Source organism: Biomphalaria glabrata, chromosome 5 (assembly GCF_947242115.1).
Source record: "Biomphalaria glabrata chromosome 5, xgBioGlab47.1, whole genome shotgun sequence".
Lineage (NCBI taxonomy): Eukaryota > Metazoa > Mollusca > Gastropoda > Planorbidae > Biomphalaria > Biomphalaria glabrata.
The window spans coordinates 5,284,031-5,303,119 of NC_074715.1; the positions used below are offsets into that span (position 1 = coordinate 5,284,031).

Genomic DNA, 19,089 nt, shown 5'->3' on the forward strand with positions numbered 1-19,089 from the left:
TTTTTCATTTGAATAAGTCATTCAAATTTTATATACTTTTTGAGATATATAAACATATGTCTTCTCCTCAATAGAAAGTGGCTAAGATAAACACAGAACTAATAATGCCATGATAATGCCCCTTTAAACTAGCTGTTTATCACAAACTTATTGAAATTAATCAATGAAATTCACAATCCTTCTGTTTATATATTCATCACTGGTCATAGTGTCTTGATATCAAAACACCCTGGAATCAGTTGTTAAGTCATGACTCAAGACTCACAAGTTGTTAATGTATCAATGTGTTTTAAGTGATTTTATTGACTTATGGAATCCACTTGCTCGAAGACTCACATTTATTTTTGTTCTGTCTCAATCCATCAGATGATCACTCCAGAGTCAATCTCAAGATAAACACAGACAAAGATGAAGGAGACTATATCAATGCTTCATATATTAGGGTGAGAAAAACACTTTATTCCGAAAAGCTTATAAATCTTATCTTATATATTACAGACGTTACTTCAAAAAAAGAAGATAATCACATCCGACGCATTTCATGTGTCAATCTAGTCATGCATGTTAATCAGTGACTGAAACTCTGCTAAAAATATATATTTGATGTACACAAAATAAGCCTAACTTTAACAACTTTTTTAAATGGACATTTTGAACTATCAGGATTATGTAAAAGTATTTCTATGTCTACATTAGTGTGTTATCTCCTTTCTGTTGTGTATTAACAGTTGGAAAGGATTGTTGATTACTAAAGGCATAATTTTATTATTGAAACAAAAAAATGATTTAAAAACGTTCTTATCTTTATTAGAAATATTTATTAATGAATCACAATTCACATTGTCATATGTTGATGTATAGCTGCAAAATTATAGACACACATGGTACGGTGGCTGAGTGGTTAAGCGAGTAACTTCCTAACCAAAGGGTCCTTGATTTGATTCTTGGTGAAAACTGGGATTTTGAATTTCGGGTTTTTTAGAGCTCTAATGGGTATCTTGAGTCCACCCAGCTCTAATGGGTATCTTGAGTCCACCCAGCTCTAATGGGTATCTTGAGTCCACTCAACTCTAATGGGTATCTTGAGTCCACCCAGCTATAATGGGTATTTTGAGTCCACTCAGATCTAATGGGTATCTTGAGTCCACCCAGCTCTAATGGGTATCTTGAGTCCACCCAGCTCTAATGGGTATCTTGAGTCCACCCAGCTCTAATGGGTATCTTGAGTCCACCCAGCTCTAATGGGTATCTTGAGTCCACGCAGCTCTAATGGGTATCTTGAGTCCACCCAGCTCTAATGGGTATCTTGAGTCCACTCAACTCTAATGGGTATCTTGAGTCCACCCAGCTCTAATGGGTATCTTGAGTCCACCCAGCTCTAATGGGTAACTTGAGTCCACCCAGCTCTAATGGGTATCTTAAGTCCACCATGCTCTAATGGGTATCTTGAGTCCACCCAGCTGTAATGGGTATCTTGAGTCCACCCAGCTCTAATGGGTACCTGACTTAAGTTGGGGAAAGTAAAGGCGGCTGTTGTTGTGCAGGCCACATGACACCCTGCTCGATAAACGTGGGCCAAAGAAGCAGATGACATTAACATCATCTGCCCAATAGATCGCAATATCTGAAAAAGGAAGTTTATATGATAACTACTTATTCATTGGTAGTTTATATACATATAAAGTCTCATAGATAATACTTAAACAATATACTTACAATATACTTGAATTGAAATTCTTACGATTGTATTATAAAAAAAGCGGATCATCTGTGCATTTAAAATTAAAAAAGTATTTAACATCTATAAAACATACTTCGCTATTTAATATTATTTTATATACAACTTAAAAACTAATAAAAGCTATGTGGAGATTGGAGATAAAACTGTTTTTTTTTTCTTCTCTAACTATTGATATTTTTCGTTCACCCCATTGGCCATATATTTGAGTTTGTTTGCTTGTTCAGTTTAAGTTTAGAAAAACTAATTTTCTTGACATTTTTTTTTCTCTTAGGAATAATTGTATAAGAAATCAGAGTTCATGATCTATTTCTATTTTTTTTTATTTATTTCAAGGGTTATAACGATCAAGTGGAATTCATTGCTTCACAAGGTGACATAACTCTTTACTTCACTCTATTATTGTTTAAATATCTTTTAATTCGGACAATCTCGGTTTCAACAATATAATATTGTGTTTCTATTGCTGATAACTTTATTGAGTGTGGAGATTTTGTTGAACCAAAGTGCGTGGCACACTTCATTTAAAAATATTGATATTTAACTTATATTTTAATGCTAATAGTGGAATTGACACTGCATAGATCATTATTCATATTTTCATTGTCACGTTTGACTCCACATACAGGCCAGAAAAAAATTAAGACAATGATACTTTCTAGACACCCGACTAAACTTTAAGTCAACAGTTTGACCAGTTAATGAGTAAACAATATGAGCAGAAAATAAAAATAAAGATTCAAATAAAGATTCAAGAACCATAGTAGTTTCTAGAAAGATCATTATCCAACATTTTCAAAGCAAGAAAGGCTGAGCTAATGTGTTTTCTGGGAGTTCAGTGTTGGCGACTGTAATTCATTGTTGATCATCTCAGTAGTCACTCATGATGTTATAAGACCCCGCGATTGTGTGCGTTACTTGAAAAAACTTAAGCAAATCAAATACTAGAAATATTTTAGATCTTAAAACATAAAGCCAGTGAAAATTTTAAAGATTGTAACTATTGCACATACACTTAACTTTAAGAAATATTATTAATTAAATTACATCATTAACTTTTAGTAATGTATAATGTAATAAAACTCTTTAAATATATACACTACATTTATGAATTACAAACAATATCAAATGTATCTTATTGATTCCATGTCTATGTGACTTATACAAACATAGTCCTAGAGATTAAAGATCTATGTGACATATACAGACATAGTCCTACAGATTCCATGTCTATGTGACCTATGCAACATAGTCCTACAGATTCCATGTCTATGTGACCATTACACACACATTCCTACAAATTCACAGTATATGTGACCTATACACACATAGTCCTACAGATTCCATGTCTATGTGACATATACACACATAGTCCTACATATTCACTGTATATGTCACCTATACAAACATAGTCCTACATATTCACTGTCTATGTGACCTTAACACACATAGCCCTATAGATTCCATGTATATGTGACCTATACAACATAGGCCTACGATTCAATTAAATTGTATGTTTATGTTATAACTTAATGCTTTCTCTCAGGTCCCAACAAAACAATCCTGAATGACTTTGTCAGAATGTTGTGGGAACAGAATGTGGAGAAAGTTGTTATGTTGACCAATTTGACAGAAGAAGGAAAGGTAAGAAATTAAAATCTCATCTTTGTTTGATGTCCTTAATTTATAAAAATTGAAGTTGTATATTGCACGTGTTGTTTATTTTAAATGTTTATTTTTCACTAAAACCTATTTGAAATGGCTGCAAGATCAGATGATAAATACTAAAAGTTATTTGTTGCCTCCATCTTTTGTATCAAATTAATTGTCTTGTATTAGGAAAGCTTGCTATTATTATTATTTAATTTTTTTTTGTAAAATTCTATAAACATCCAAAATGCTCTCTATATACATAAATTTAGATTGTTGCATATTGTATACTTTTGCACCAACGATTTTGTAAAATGATTTAATTTTTAATATATTTTACTGCAAATGTAAAAATATAAATTACTATCTAGTAAAATACAATTCATGGTTATGCAGATATATTCGCTATAATCGCTTGGACAAATCTCCTTCCCTAGTGCTATTAGAGAATGGAATAGGTTGCTTGAGCCAGCCAGTGACTTGGCAGAATTGAAGTCATTGTTAACATGCATGACAAGATGCATAACGCGTAGGACGTGGTCATCTTTTTTTAACGTCTGTTTTATATAAGATAAGATAAGATATTCTCTAAATGCATAATTTATATTTTTATCACTACTGCTATATACCTTGGTTCAGATGAAGTGTGAACAGTACTGGCCAGCAGAAGGTAAAACTTCTTTCGGTGACATCAAAATGCGTCTAGTCTCCAGTGAGACATTGACAGACTACACTATCAGACACTTGGAGATGACTAAGGTTAGAGTGATCTACATTCGGTACTTTGTGTTGACTAACAACACACTAGAGCTTAAAACCATTTACATTGTGTACATCAGTGTACATTAGGTTTCTAATAATTTACAATGAAAAATTGTTAAACAACTAACTTTTCAAACTATGAATAAATACTTAATTAAGGGAAAACTTATAATTTTAAATGACTATTACCATATGAAGTTTTAAATGCGCACTTTTTAGGAAACGTTTCTTTCTAATCCATTGGTATTTTGTGACTAAATATGTTTTTCATATATTTAAAAATTGAAATTGAAAGTGCAAAGCCTTTTCTTTAATTAATATAACTTAAGAAGTAATTGTTAAGTGAATATTATGAATTACCTGAATTAAATATATTTCTTCAAAAGACTCCTTTGTTCTCCTTACAATCCAATTATCAATGACAATTCAGCTATCTGATATAAACATTTGACATGTAACTTTAGAGTGAATGGACATTCCATTTTCTATAGTTTTTATTTTGTGAAAAGCACAAATTATAAGACAAATTACTTATGGATTATCATTTGCATTATTATTTTTTTTATTATTTAACTATTAATTCACATGAGATATATAAAACACTCTTATTGGCCATTGTTAATTTCAAATGATGCTGAAAATAATTATCTTGCAACCTAACTCTATTCTAGATGAAATTATCACTTTTTCAGAAAAATGAAGTCACGCATCATTTAACTCAATATCATTTCCACACCTGGCCAGATAAAGGTGTTCCAGAAGCGCCTTGGAGCCTTTTAAATTTTATACATAGAATATCAACACAGACAACAGCACATCACATTGTTGTACATTGCAGGTAAGGGAGGTAATATATTTCTTTGATTTTGTTAGCATTGCCTCCGATACAAAAATAACTCTGTTCATAATAAAATATTTAATTCATATTAACAAGAAAAAAAGTATTCTTACGAAATGACCATTCAAAAACTTTGTGTTAAAATATACCATATAACAAAAGAATAAAAAGTTCGTAGGGACGGTCGTTGGTGACGGTAAGTGTTCGAGCCTTATACCAATGAGTCACAGCCCAGAGCGCGTAGACTGCCTGAGGCATCTATACATAGACTTCTTTTGTATTTTAAATCTACAATATAAATTATGTAAACGTTGACACCTTGTTCATTGTATTTTAGCGCTGGAGTAGGAAGAACTGGAACATTTATAGCTATTCACAATTTATTGAGACAAGCTAAGGAAACAGGACGTTTGGATTTTTTCAAAATAGTATCCAGATTACGAGAAGACAGAGTGTTTATGGTACAGACTGCTGTAAGTAGTGTAATAAAATAAAATATCCATTTGGTCGTAGAATTTAATGTCAATTGTTTCTTCATCAAATGAATGAATACGATGTTACATAGAATGATCATTTTATAGTAGTCTAGCATTAACAAAGTTGATATTACAAAGCAACAATGAGTATTCAAGTCATAGGATTTATTTACAAAACTATTTTTCTTGTGCAATATAAACTATTTTCAATACTAGTGCTAACACAATAAAATGCACCAAAGCATATAACTAGGCAACATAAATCTAAATCATACGTAAAATGGTTAACAAATCTTAGCCATTACCCCAATAGAACACATAAGATCATGGAAATACATCCTTATCATATAGTACTGACCAGGAACAGACCAGCACACCAACTGACAAACTGACCACTGGCTATACTTAGCCACCTTCAAAAACACAATTCACAACTTACAACTAATAAATAAGCAAACAAACACACAATCTCACATCGTACACACCCTTGCTCTTGACAGTGGGGTGAGGTGGGGTAAGGTGTAGTATCTAGGAGAAGGTTGTCCTGTTCTGAGTCAACACTGATTGTTCTCATCTTGTTCCTCCCCAGACCCAGTTCGAGTTCCTGCACAAAGTTGTTCAAGCCGCTTTACTGACCACAGACACAACTATCCAAGTGGATGGACTTACAAACACAGAGAATGGCATAAATTCACTAGCTCTCAGGGGAATAGACTCTGAGTTTAAAGTAGGTAACCAAATACGTTTAGAAACAAACTCTATCAGAACAAAAAAAAAGGAAACTGTTTACATTTTATTTATTTTTTAAATGCACAATCATGATAAAGATGGAAAGAAAAACAGGAAACTATAGAAAAGAAAAGAAAAAATGTAAGAAGAGAATGTGTAATGTATATGTATGGAAGTGATGGGGAGATAACATAAAAGAATGGACAGGCCTGCTGTTGAAAGACGTTCTATCGAAGGCAAAAGACAGAGGAATGGAGAAAGACGGTCGACAAATCTTGCACAGTGCCAAAGCTTGCACAGTGCCGAATGGTCCAACAGACTAAGGCAAAGCTGAAGATAAAAGATAAGGTACCTAAACAGGTAGTGGGAAATCAATTTCTGACTTCACTTATTAACGTTTTTTCATCTGTTTCACTGTTTGGGCACCACACATGATCTAACAACGGTCTTTCTCCATGATTTAGAGTTACTTCCATTGATAGGCCCGTCCATTCTTTACAATAAACACTAATGTAGATCAAATGTAAAAAAAAATGTGAATGTACTGGAGACTTTGTAGAACATCCCACAAAAATCTCTTAAGTTTCTCTACGTGAAGATCAGTGAACAAAACTGCAACAACATTAATGGTGTATCTACTTCTTTGTTGTATTTAAAGTAATGACTTTAAATGTAGACAATTATTTTTAAACGTCTTTGTTCTATACCAATAATAACTATTCCTAAACATTATTGCATTAGTTTAATATCTATACACTTACCTAAAACAGACTTTATGCAGTGTATGTGATATAGTCAACAAGAGTCAAGTGACTACTGAAGATGGTAACGAAACCACTGACGATGTTTACCAAAATACACTGAAGATTTCACAGCAAGAGAAAAACAGATTTCCATCTCTAGTGCCAAGTAAATATGAAGATTACATTAGAGTTTCAATTGTATGTTGCATTGTACTAGAGAACGAAATAATGCGATAATGTATTAATACACTAAAAAATTAATACTGATTTTAATAATGTATTTTAAATATGAAATCGTGTAGATTTAAAGTTAGCAGGAAAAGAAATACACTTCCTTTAAAGAAAAAATTAAGAAGATTAATTTCATTGTCTTAATTAATAATTATAATATATTTCTGTTGGCAGGACGTCAGTACAGACCTTATTTAGAATGTGACGGCAGTTCATTGGCAGACTACATCAACGCTGTATTTGTACCGGTCTGTAACACAAAACAAGATTTAAAAAAGATTTTATTTATAAAACAAAAAATATATTATTTGAGTGGGGAGAATCGTGTTCAATCACTGCCAAAACTTCAATATTGCAAGTTTTATCTCCACTTTTTTTTTAAATATTAATTAGCACTAATTGATTAATTAATTAGTTGATTTTTGTATTGATTGGTGTGTTGTCATTAGTAATTAATAGCTGTCCAAAATTTACACTTGATTCTAGATAGAGAAAAGAAGAAAAGAAAAACACCCAGACATAAGGAATGAGTTAGTGTAAGCTTTTAAAGCGCATTGTCTTCATAATTGGAACAAAATATTATTAAAATGTTTCATTATTTAATCGGTTTATATTTCGCTAATCTTTTTTAAAACCTCGTCGCGTTATTGTCTCTACGTCAAAACTTCCCATATTAACTAAACCAATAACTAATATCTAATCCTAATATCGTGCCATAACAATATATATATATATATATATATATATATATATATATATATATATATATATATATATATATATATATATATATATGTTTCATCTACTTTGGTAACGCCAGTTAGCTTTGTTGGTAATGCTTCTTGCTAATAATGCGTAAGTCATTCTTCTTTTTTTATGACGAATGAAAAATGAATGTTTTTGCTACGATATTATTTGAACATACAGTAGGAATGGAATCTAAGACAAAAGCTTTAAAATTTATTTATTTCTGGCTTCTGCTGTCAGGGATTAAAACAAAAAGATCAACATTTCCTGACCCAGCTACCAATGCCTGGTACAGTAGACGACTTCTGGAGATTGGTTATACAGTATAAAATTACAATTATAGTAGACTTTGAGTTTGAGGAGCAGAAAGATGATTCTGTAAGTATGGATTCCTTTTATTAATTTCTTTAAAATTTAAAAGGTGTTATTACAAGTTTTAAACACAAAATAAATCTCACATTTAAAAAATATTTTTATCTAAGTAGTATTATTAATTCTTCATTCACCACTCGAATTAGGGATCCAATTACTTATAAACCAAACTGACCCAATATTAAGTAAATGTTCGTATAATTCTTTATAAATCAATACACACTTTTAAAAATAAATACCATTTCCTTGCTGTCAGTTTAGTTATTTACAAGACTATTAAAGTTCTCAGCACAAGGTTTACAAGATCTTCTTTAATGAATAGTGTTTTTTTTTACCTACGTAAGAAACCAAATGAGCGAGCGAGCGTAACAAAATAATTATGTGTGTAAACAGTGGCGTAGCTAGGGTGGGAGGTCCTAATTCGAAATTTCCCCGGGCACCCATTTAGGTAGTGCCCCAAATGAATCTTACATTTTTTACATTAAATATTAAATATTACGCCACTCCCATGTAATCTTGCTACTTATATGGAGTAAGAAATACTAGACATCATTAATCTAAAAGTTGTTAAAGATACCTTTGCTACAGATAAAGCAGGTCGTGAGGCGATATGAATCGAGATATGTCACTTGTCATTATCTCGCCAATAAACAAATGTATTATTTATTAAAAGAGTCTTGATGATTTTTTTATATTTTACTTAAATACTGTACCAATTGGAATTTACCCTTATATATTTATAAAGTACATTACCTCATGTCACCCCTGGTCTATCAGACCATGATATCATTAAAATGCACAGTCAGATAAAAGCAGTAGCCAATATAAAACCCAAAACAAAAATCTTACTCTGTAATAAATGTAACCTAACACAACTACACCAAGCTGCATTAAACTTTCAACAAACATTCTTATTAGAAAAAGACATTAACCAACCAGTCGATGACCCCTGGAATTTCATTAAAAACCATTTTAAAAGCATTATAGAAAATCATATACCAATTAGGTACATATCAAACAAAATAAATAAATGCTGGTTTAATAATAGACTAAACAAGCTTAGTAAACAGAAGGAAAACCTATATAGAAAATTTAAAGAAACTAAGGCAGAAAGAGTTTATAAAAAGTATATAAAAATTAAACACCTAACCCAAAAAGTAAGCATACAGCTGTAAAGTGAATACATAAACAATGAAATATCTAAAGATAACAAAAAAAAAACTATGGTCATACATTAAGTTTAGGAAAATGGAAACAACTGGAATAGCGCCATTAAAAGGAGAAGATAACATAATACATAATGATAATGAAACTAAAACTAACATCCTAAACAAATACTTTGCATCAACATCTCAGCCCCAGGAGACAAAAACATATTACTTAATTTGAACCAACTAGACAACATAGGAGATATAGTAGTACAAGAAAAGGGAATCCAAAAACTATTAGCCAACATCAAACCGAATAAGCGTCTGGACCTGATGGTATTCCAGCTAGATTACTCAAAGAACTAAGCAATGAGCTAGCACCAGTGTTCAAAATACTTTTTTCAGGCATCTCTTAACCAGGGCAGAGCGCCAAGGGACTGGAAAGAAGCTAATGTCACACCCCTATTTAAAAAAAGGAGAAAAATCTAACCCAGTAAACTACAGAATAGTCACATGTAAATTCCTAGAACACATAATATGTAGCAACATCATAAACCACTTAGACAAACACAATGTCCTTACTTCATACCAACATGGCTTTAGGAAATATAGATCATGTGAAACACAACTACTAGGACTAATTGATGATTTTTTCAAAAGGTTTAGATAATAGTGAGCAAATAGATGCTTTTCACAAACTTCACCATCATAGTTTGCTTAAAAAACTAAAATATTTCGGCATTCATGGTCCATTGCATCATGGATTAAAGAGAACAAACTGTAATAATAGATGGCTCTAAATCAACACCAATAACAGTAAACTCAGGTGTACCACAAGGAACAGTCTTGTGTCCACTACTATTTTTAATTTACATAAATGATTTACCTAATTGCATTAGTTTAGGAACAAACAAAAGTCAGAATATTTGCTGACGATTGCATAATATATAGAACAATAAAAACAACACAAGACACAGATATTTTACAAAGAATATCTCTTAATATATAAATGTTCTATTTAGACTATTGCCAACTATGTTCCCATTTCATCGAATGCAAGCTTCAAAACAGAACTGTTTGAGATAGCAAGTCACAATCATAAACAGACTTTGGTGTGGGATGAACAAAATTTGACAGTCAGTCATGTTGATCAAACAGTAAGTTCCAAAATTTAGAAATTTAAAAATAAAATTATTCCAAAGATAAAGATAAAAGTAATTACAATAATTAATAGATAACTAAATGAAAATATATGTTTTAAAATATCTATAGTAGCTAAGTGGTAAAGCCATTGGCTACTTCTTCTTTTTCTTTTTTGTTCTCATTTTACATGTCAGGGGGTTCAGATCAGTAATCCTATATCTGAGATGAACCTCGCAGTGGTTTCCAGATCAGGCAGTTTTTGTTCTATAGGAGGGTTTTGGGCTAGAGTCTTGTTCCGGCCTCTTGATATAGTATGTAGCTTTGAAAGACATGGTCAGCATTCTCTGTTCTCTGGTGATGCTCCACAAGGGCAAGTTTGTTTTTCCCGACTTTATGCATATGTTGTCTCATTCAGTTGTGTCCGGTTCTGCGATGTTCATGTCTAGATAACAGGCGTCCTTTTTTTTGTAATTACGATGGGAACTGGTTGAATTCTCATTTATTCTACACTCTTTTATATTCATCATTGGCTTCTGAATTTGGGGGGTACTGGGGTTTGAATTTCTTAGAAGACTTGGATTTTGAATTTCTGGATTTTTAGGGCGTTCCTGAGTCCACCATGAAGTTAGTTAAAGAATATAATTCATATGGTAGTTGGATATTTTACTTTATTTTTACATCGTTGCACACACTTTTTTATCCTTGACTACTAAGTACTGAAATAAAATATAATTAATCAAATGGTTCTAATATGTCTAGAGAGAACTGAAACATGAAGTGTTTCATATAAGAACTGGATTCAAAGATTTAAACACAATGAAATGGGTTCAGCTGATCAAACATTTACAGTTGTTGAATGTTTCTGGGAAAAAAGTGGCCTTCCTTTGCAGGTAGAGTACATGTTAAAATATTTATGCTACATTTTTAATAAATAAAAAAATAAGTAACAAATAAATACAAATGAAAGACTGTTCATAAAATTCTTTAGTATAATGCATTGATCCTCCTGAAGCACGTGCAAAGAATAAACTAGTAATTCTAAGTCAGATTAATACATAGCTGCCTTTTTGGTAATAAATATGATTATCAAAATAACTTTTTTTTTTTTACAAGTTTTAAAGAACAATATATCAAAAGAAGAAGAAACCACATCAGTTGGTAGCAAAAAGGCTTTTTTTTTTTGAGAAATTACTATTCAAATATATGGAACGAAAACAAATATTAAAAAAAAAGTATTTTTGATTACAGCCAGCTAATCAGGATATACGCCATCCTTCATTTAAACAGCTTTGACTTTAAAGAACTCATATTCAATTAACGAAGTTTCCATTGTTATTCTTGTAGAGGAATATCTACATTTAAAAATACCGATATAAGTTATTAGTTTAAAAATCGATAATTAAAGTTTATCTAAAAATAATTTAGAATCATTTGTATCTTTTTTCTTTCTTCTTTAAATTCCAATGTTCCTCTAAGTGCAACCTTTACATTTTCTTTTATTTCTTCTTCCATCACGTCCTCATTTCAACACGTATTTCTGAATCTCGCTCTTTAAAAAAATCTTTCTTCTTATTTCTTTTGTTCATGTGTCTTTTTTTTTTATCCCTCATTCTATTTATTTCTAGATGTAATGATGTCTTGATGTTATGATGACATGCGTTTCTAATGTCATAATTTAGTATAGATTTCTACTTTTAAACAATTACTAAACACTCAACCAATAACCTTTTGCCGGAGATTCAAATGTAAACTATTAATACAAACAACGAAGATCGTATCACAATAAATACAAATCTTTAATTCTTGAACTAGGAATCACTTTAGAATAATACACACTGTAAAATACAATTTAATTTAAACAAATTTACTGTCGTCCTTCAAGCTCTCAACTGACTCTCTTCGTCCTTTATATATATTTTTATCCCCTAAGTCTTACTATATATGGAAACTATCAATCTCACTCGTTTTTTTTTGGTTTGGAATTAACTTGCCGTCATAATGCAAACAGACTTCTCTTCCCTGAAACTAGTCAACAACATAAAACCATGACCTTACGCTGCAGAAATCTAAAAATAAACTTAATGCAACAGCTGCTTTATGCTATGTGACAATTTGTTTACAAGGTATGTAAGAAACAACACAAATCATGTCATCATGACATTTTAAAATTCATTCAAATGTGTGTGTAATAAATTCTAAATATACCTATTCAGATTTAGACTTAGACAGTTTTGTATGACTATATTTTTGTTTTAAAATTCATTTTTAAATGTACACAATTTTTATTTTTATTTGTTTGAAGAAACGGGGCCAAGTGGAGTGGACTGGCCTGCACTTTGTGTCTTATGCTGGAAAGAATGGACAATGAATCCTATGTGAATATTCCTCTTATTGTTGGGGCTCTAAAGTTTATAAGGCCTGAAGTTATACTAACAGTGGTAAGTTAAACACAAACATGACTGAAGTTATACCAACAGTGGTAAGTTAAACACAAACATGACTGAAGTTATACCAACAGTGGTAAGTTAAACACAAACATGACTGAAGTTATACTAACAGTGGTAAATTAAACACAAACATGACTGAAGTTTTACCAACAGTGGTAAGTTAAACACAAACATGACTGAAGTTTTACCAACAGTGGTAAGCTAGACATAAACAAGACTGAAGTTATACTAACAGTGGTAAGTTAAACACAAACATGACTGAAGTTTTACCAACAGTGGTAAGTTAAAGTGTTAAACACAAGTTATTATTTGTTTTTTACGCCGATCTTCTGCAAGAGCTTTCGTGTTGAAGTCAAATGTTTTTCCTATAATCTTTCTAAAAGTTATTCGGTTGTATTTTTTGTTTTGCTGTCAGGTTTTCCCCTCAATGCCAGTTAACACTAGCTGTTGTTCTTTAAAGCGTTTCAATGTGGGCACCTCTATTACGCTGTCTTCCTTTAAGCCTGCAAAAAAAAATCATTCGACATATGGGTTGGCGCCCTTCGGAATGTGACTGTCGAAGTGGTGCCTCTACACTGTTAACATCGGCTAAACCTCGCTGTTTGTAATTTAAACTTATATTTTAATACAAAGATAACATGTAGCATACAAAGAGTATCTTTACGTATTGGGGAGTTTAATAATAATTAAACTAATTTTTATTTTATTAATACAAAAATATTAAAGAGTAGTACTCGGAATCTCGATTTTAAATTTTTTTACACTCGTGTCTCACCAGGCTGACTACAGAGTTCTCTATGAAGTGCTAGAGAGATACACTGAAACATCAAGCCAATACACTAACGTAGGAAACAAGTTTCTAAAAGAAATGTTATGATTCAAATCTATGATGTACATAGGCATTGATTTATTTTTTTTTTTTTTTTTTTTGTTTTTAACATTGAGTTCTTTATTTAATTTATTAGATATTTTCATCTATGATTTCTAACAACATGCTACTACTAACAGTTAGATTTGAATGACTATAAAGATCAAATAAAGAAAAAAGAAACACGACAATTGTATGCACTTTTTTAAAAACTTGAGAACTAAATGTCTAGGTTCTTTTTACTTCTAACACTGAATAATTCCATCGAACTCGGTTCTGAGCAGCGTTCTTCATCTGCTGCCACGTTATTTTAGTATCCATGACTGACCTTCTTCCAGGTTTGCTAGTCTGCCGACTTTCCTCTTTCCTTGCGGATTCCAGTCAAGTGCCTGCCTTGCAATATTGGTGGCTGGTTTCCGCAGGGTGTGTCCTATCCAGCTCTACTTTCACTTTTTTATATCTGGAACTATGGTACCACTTTCCTTTATTTTCTTTTAAATTTCAACATTTCAATGGCTATAATACACTTATTGTCTCGTCTTTTATAATCCCCCACTATAGTATTGCTATTATTTCTTGACCGCGGTTGAGCTCTTCAGTTTTAAAGAGTAACAAAATAGTTTACAAGGTATCCATGATTGCGGTTAGTCTTTTATACCAAGGTCAGAACGTCTTTTACGGACGTTTCAATTTACCTCAATTGCTAAATAAATAAAATATCACTTTCAGACCTTGTTGTCTGAGGGGGGGCAGATGTTGTAAATGTCCTCTATTTCTAAAGATGACGACTAATGCGGTCAGTACAACGACCAACCGACTTTACTTTACTTAACATGTAATGTCAGGTACCCTTAAGAGTTTTGGTTGATTCAGAGACGTCCTAACAATCCCAATTTTCATAAGCCCAGTCTTCCTAGAGAGTAGAATCCAAGACCTCTCGGTTTGGAAGTCAAGCACTTTACTATTGCGAATTGGGTCTTAGTACATTGGTTTCTCCTGCTCTGAGACCAATGATAGTTTAAATACCACTGTCTTTCATCTGGATAAAAAAGTTAGATAATTCTACCTGACAAGGTTCTTAGTCAATTTTAGCGAAAAATGTTATCAACATTATTTAATGATTTCCTGTTGTTTTTTTAGGTGCTTTATAAACATATTGACAAAAAAATGGCATTACTGTATTACTTGCTTCCTTGTATTGGTTATGTCTGCTGCGTCCTACTTATATGTCCACTGATAAGTCTCAAATACTTTGAATTTAATTTGAATTTCATTTGTTGTTTTTAGATTTGTATTTTGAAGCAAACTGTCACATGTATTTCAGACACTGTCAAATGACTGGTCTTATATTTGTTATATTATTTCTATGCAATTTAAAAAACTTAACTATTGTGCTTTGTGCTAACTAGAAATATCACCGAATATTATAACAATTTTATTTATATTTATTTCAAACTAATACATTGTTGAGGTAAATAGACTATAGAGACTGTTGTATTAGATTTCATTCTTTACAATCCCAAGTCTATCGAGAGTAAAATAATGAGTAAATAAAATAGTTCATTGGTCAGTTTATTTACATGTCTATTTGGTTAATCCATAAGAATAGTGTCATTGATATTAGACCAGCCATATCCATGAGCGATTAGTATAGCTTACACTAAATTGTAATTTCAATGCATTTCTTATATTTTATAACCAACTATTAAAGTTTTACCATATGTATGCTTAAGAAAGAGTACATAAATGTGTATTGATATTTTATACCGTATTAAATATTTTGTTCTCAATACCATATCAAAACGTTTACTCTTATAGTTTGTACTTAATGTCTATCACCAGCATACAGTTGTAGAATGAAGACTAAAGTACGAGGAATACTTAAAGAGTATTGCAAAGACTCTATCCAAGCTATCTGTAAACACTGCACCATACGGCACAACCGACTCAAAGAAATTTACAACTCTGGGTTCCAGAATAATGTAACACTACTTTAATGTTATATCACAGCCAATAATGCACACTTGGCAACATGTAACACTGACTGTAACAACGTTTCATTGTAGATAACTGTACAGACGTATTAACTCTTGTACCTTTGTAAAAACTCTACTGGCTTCTCCTTGTCGTTTTAGACTCGGAGTAAGTTTAACTGTTCGGATCAACTTCACACAGGACTCACTGTACCGGACTTGATCTTGAATCGTGATTGTCTCGTACTCGTGAAGCGTCTTGAGTCCAAGCCGAACAGTCTTTACTCTTGATATAGTGTCCTAGATAGCCTTCTCGAAACCGATATAACGTCTTTTCTAGATATAGATAATTATATGTCCATATCCGACGTGACTGGCATGAGTATTGTTCACAGCATAAATCTTCTTGAAGCATGCTCCTCGTCACTCGTCACGCTTGACCGCTCGACTTGCGCTGGCCAGTGCTATGTGTATCAACTGTTTATACACACACGATTACCTTTACCGCGTCGCAATTACAGTCTTAACAATATATATGCATTTTTTTTTCAAACATTTCCTGCGTACGTCTCCAGAATTTAAACCATTTTTTAAAGATTGTATCTATAAAACACGCCATTCACTATTATATCAAACAGTGCTAAGAGGATAAATATCGTTTAATAAGAAAAGCTTTTAACCTGTTTAAAATCTCTAATGAACAGGACCTACATGCGGAAATACTCGAAGATGTAGTCTGTTCAAGATAAAGATTTTCTAGTCATCTAGCAAACTTTACATTATTTTTTCTATACTTTGGTGGGAAGCGTTGTCGAGAGGCTAAGTGCTTGAACTTATCTTGGCTTGGCAACCTATGAAAGGGGCTCGAGTTTCGACACCCGACTGGGGCAGAGTTGTGTCTACTGAGCGCCTGAAGGAAAAACCTTTTCCTAGATACCCCTTCTGCTATAAGCATGAAGGTAGCGCTATATAAAAGCCATAAATTTAATACATAACGGTCAAACTAGATTTTACCAGTGTGGCCAATTAGTTTGACCTTTTTTTCCCAAACTATCTAATTTCTAAGAAAATCGTTATGGCCGTTTTCAAAATACATGTCCACCAGGTTTTTGATGCTTTGCCCATAAATTTGCAAGTTGAATAAAAAAATTGTAAAAAAAAGAATTTGAAAGACTCTAAAAATGTCATTAGAGCAATCACAAGATTCATTATTGAAAAATAAACAAAATGTCAATGCTTGGATACAATGATTAAGTTTTATAAATACTAATGTGTTTTAATTTGTACTAAATCTTTCCATTAAAAAAAAATTATTGCGTTTTTTTTTGTTAGAAATTCGACAAACATTATACTCATGAGACCAGACAATGAATGTACATATTTAGAACATTTTATTTTGTTCAAGAAGAAAAAGAAAGAACAAACCAAAGATAATGTTTATTGGAAAAAAATGTAAAGTGAGAAAGTGATGGTGGGAGAGTGACACAATGAGGTAACCTCACCGCGTGACCCTAACCTTAGCGACGCCTCTGACAATCTGATAACATTATTATACCCAGCCCAATTCAACGTTTATAAGATCAAATCGAGTTCTAGTTCTGCCAGTTTGTACACTTTAGTTAGTATTAATTCCTTTCACCACTAAACTCCCTCAACATAAACAGGTCTGTAAAAAAATATATCTTTCTTTAAGGCTAAGCAGTTATCGCTCCTTTTCAGTGTTTTCATTTAAGAGTTATTTACGGTCAAACTTTGAACCTTAATGTATGCATAAGAAAGTTGTGAAGTCTAAAAATAAAAGATATAGATAGTATTATTCGATGTGCATAATACTATCATGTCAGGAAGTTAAAAGATAATCCCGAGATTGTGACGTCGCTACGATAACAGAAACTTATCACAAGACAGTTAAAAGATGTGGTACTACAAGGCTGTTAACGACAATTTTACAAAGGTTATACCAAATTTGTCTGGCAAAAAGTTGTACACATTATTTCTCCCACACTCAAGATCAGATCAAGCGGAAATTTTGGACAATTATTTCTTTTACCTGATAAAACAAGAATCAATAATAATAATAATAAAACTTTACCAGTTAGTTTGTTAATAAACTATTGGTAATTAATTATTCTGCTTGGTATCCACAACCCAGGTACGCTATTCTGCCTCAATTTGGTACTCGGGTGGAAACGATTACTTGAGGAAGTGATTAGGCTAAATGAATAGCAAAACAAAACTCCTGTGGGAGTGTCCAAGGGAATGCAAGACCTTTCCCATTGCACAGAGGGGAGTTGAAAGAGAGCTTCCACGTCCCTGTCGATAATCCATGCGCCGTTCCTTAAGGGACCGTTACACTAATGGCGAGTCTTGCACGGTTAGCTTGGTAAAAAATAGGGAAATGGTGGAGGTTCCCGGTGTGCTCAGCCTTCGGCTATGTATTCTAGTTTATGTGCCCGGAGTGCCATATTCATCGGAAATAGCTATGTATTACATAGGCATTGACTTGGACCTCTTCTAGACAGAACGGTTTGTTCAAGAAGGCTTACACGGCGAGAGTTTGAAAAGCCTTTGCTAAAGTCTTTTGACAATCACATGGGTGCACATAACAGTAACAGCATTTTAAGGGAAAAAAAAACAGTTTATACTAGACCCCATTCAGAACTTATCACCAAAAACTCAAGCCTAACCCCTGTCAGTCTAACACTATACATAAAAATTTAAACGCAATTTTTTCTTACTCTGCTCTGCACAAATAAGATATACATTCTCCTGGCTTCTACAGCACACTCACTATTCATCTTTAAAAAATTACCTCTTTCAGATCTTGATATTTATGGGAGCTTACTTAGACCGTAATCCTCCCACGCCGCTAGGGGCAAGCTGTCTCTACAAAAATCTGTTTCTTGCAATGTCTGAAGCCTCTTCCCACCAGGTGTCCACTACTCTGAGGTCATCCATAAAAGTGTGGCGGCAGGTTATACAAGAAGTCCCTATTTGCGCTTTCCTCGTATTGGCCTCCATGTCATCGCAACTCTTGGTATGAGTAATTTATTTTGTCGGAGAACATGTCCTCAATGTCCTCAAAAGTTATGCGACGCTCTGTCACAACCTCAATAAGTGTTCTACTCCCAGTTAGGCATAGGATTTCCTTGTTTAGGACCCGATCTCTATAACTGACTCCTAAAATTTTTCTTAACAACCTTTGTTGAGCCACATTTAGTCTT

The 19,089-nt window shown here is 32.6% G+C and overlaps 1 protein-coding gene across 1 annotated transcript in view; it reads left to right on the plus strand.

Moving 5' to 3' along the window:
* Positions 1-14,030, plus strand: part of LOC106052861 (uncharacterized) — a 49,546-nt gene extending 35,516 nt beyond the window's left edge. Inside the window, exons 19-32 of the mRNA XM_056028661.1 lie at positions 367-443; positions 2,075-2,111; positions 3,285-3,382; positions 4,028-4,147; positions 4,843-4,988; positions 5,326-5,461; positions 6,054-6,191; positions 6,964-7,102; positions 7,342-7,415; positions 8,155-8,292; positions 10,457-10,591; positions 11,337-11,467; positions 12,880-13,015; positions 13,803-14,030. Coding sequence (XP_055884636.1) covers positions 367-443; positions 2,075-2,111; positions 3,285-3,382; positions 4,028-4,147; positions 4,843-4,988; positions 5,326-5,461; positions 6,054-6,191; positions 6,964-7,102; positions 7,342-7,415; positions 8,155-8,292; positions 10,457-10,591; positions 11,337-11,467; positions 12,880-13,015; positions 13,803-13,901 — 1,604 coding nt within the window. The 3' untranslated portion in view covers positions 13,902-14,030. The remainder of the gene's footprint in view (positions 1-366; positions 444-2,074; positions 2,112-3,284; positions 3,383-4,027; positions 4,148-4,842; positions 4,989-5,325; positions 5,462-6,053; positions 6,192-6,963; positions 7,103-7,341; positions 7,416-8,154; positions 8,293-10,456; positions 10,592-11,336; positions 11,468-12,879; positions 13,016-13,802) is intronic.
* The last annotated feature ends 5,059 nt before the right edge of the window (positions 14,031-19,089 follow it).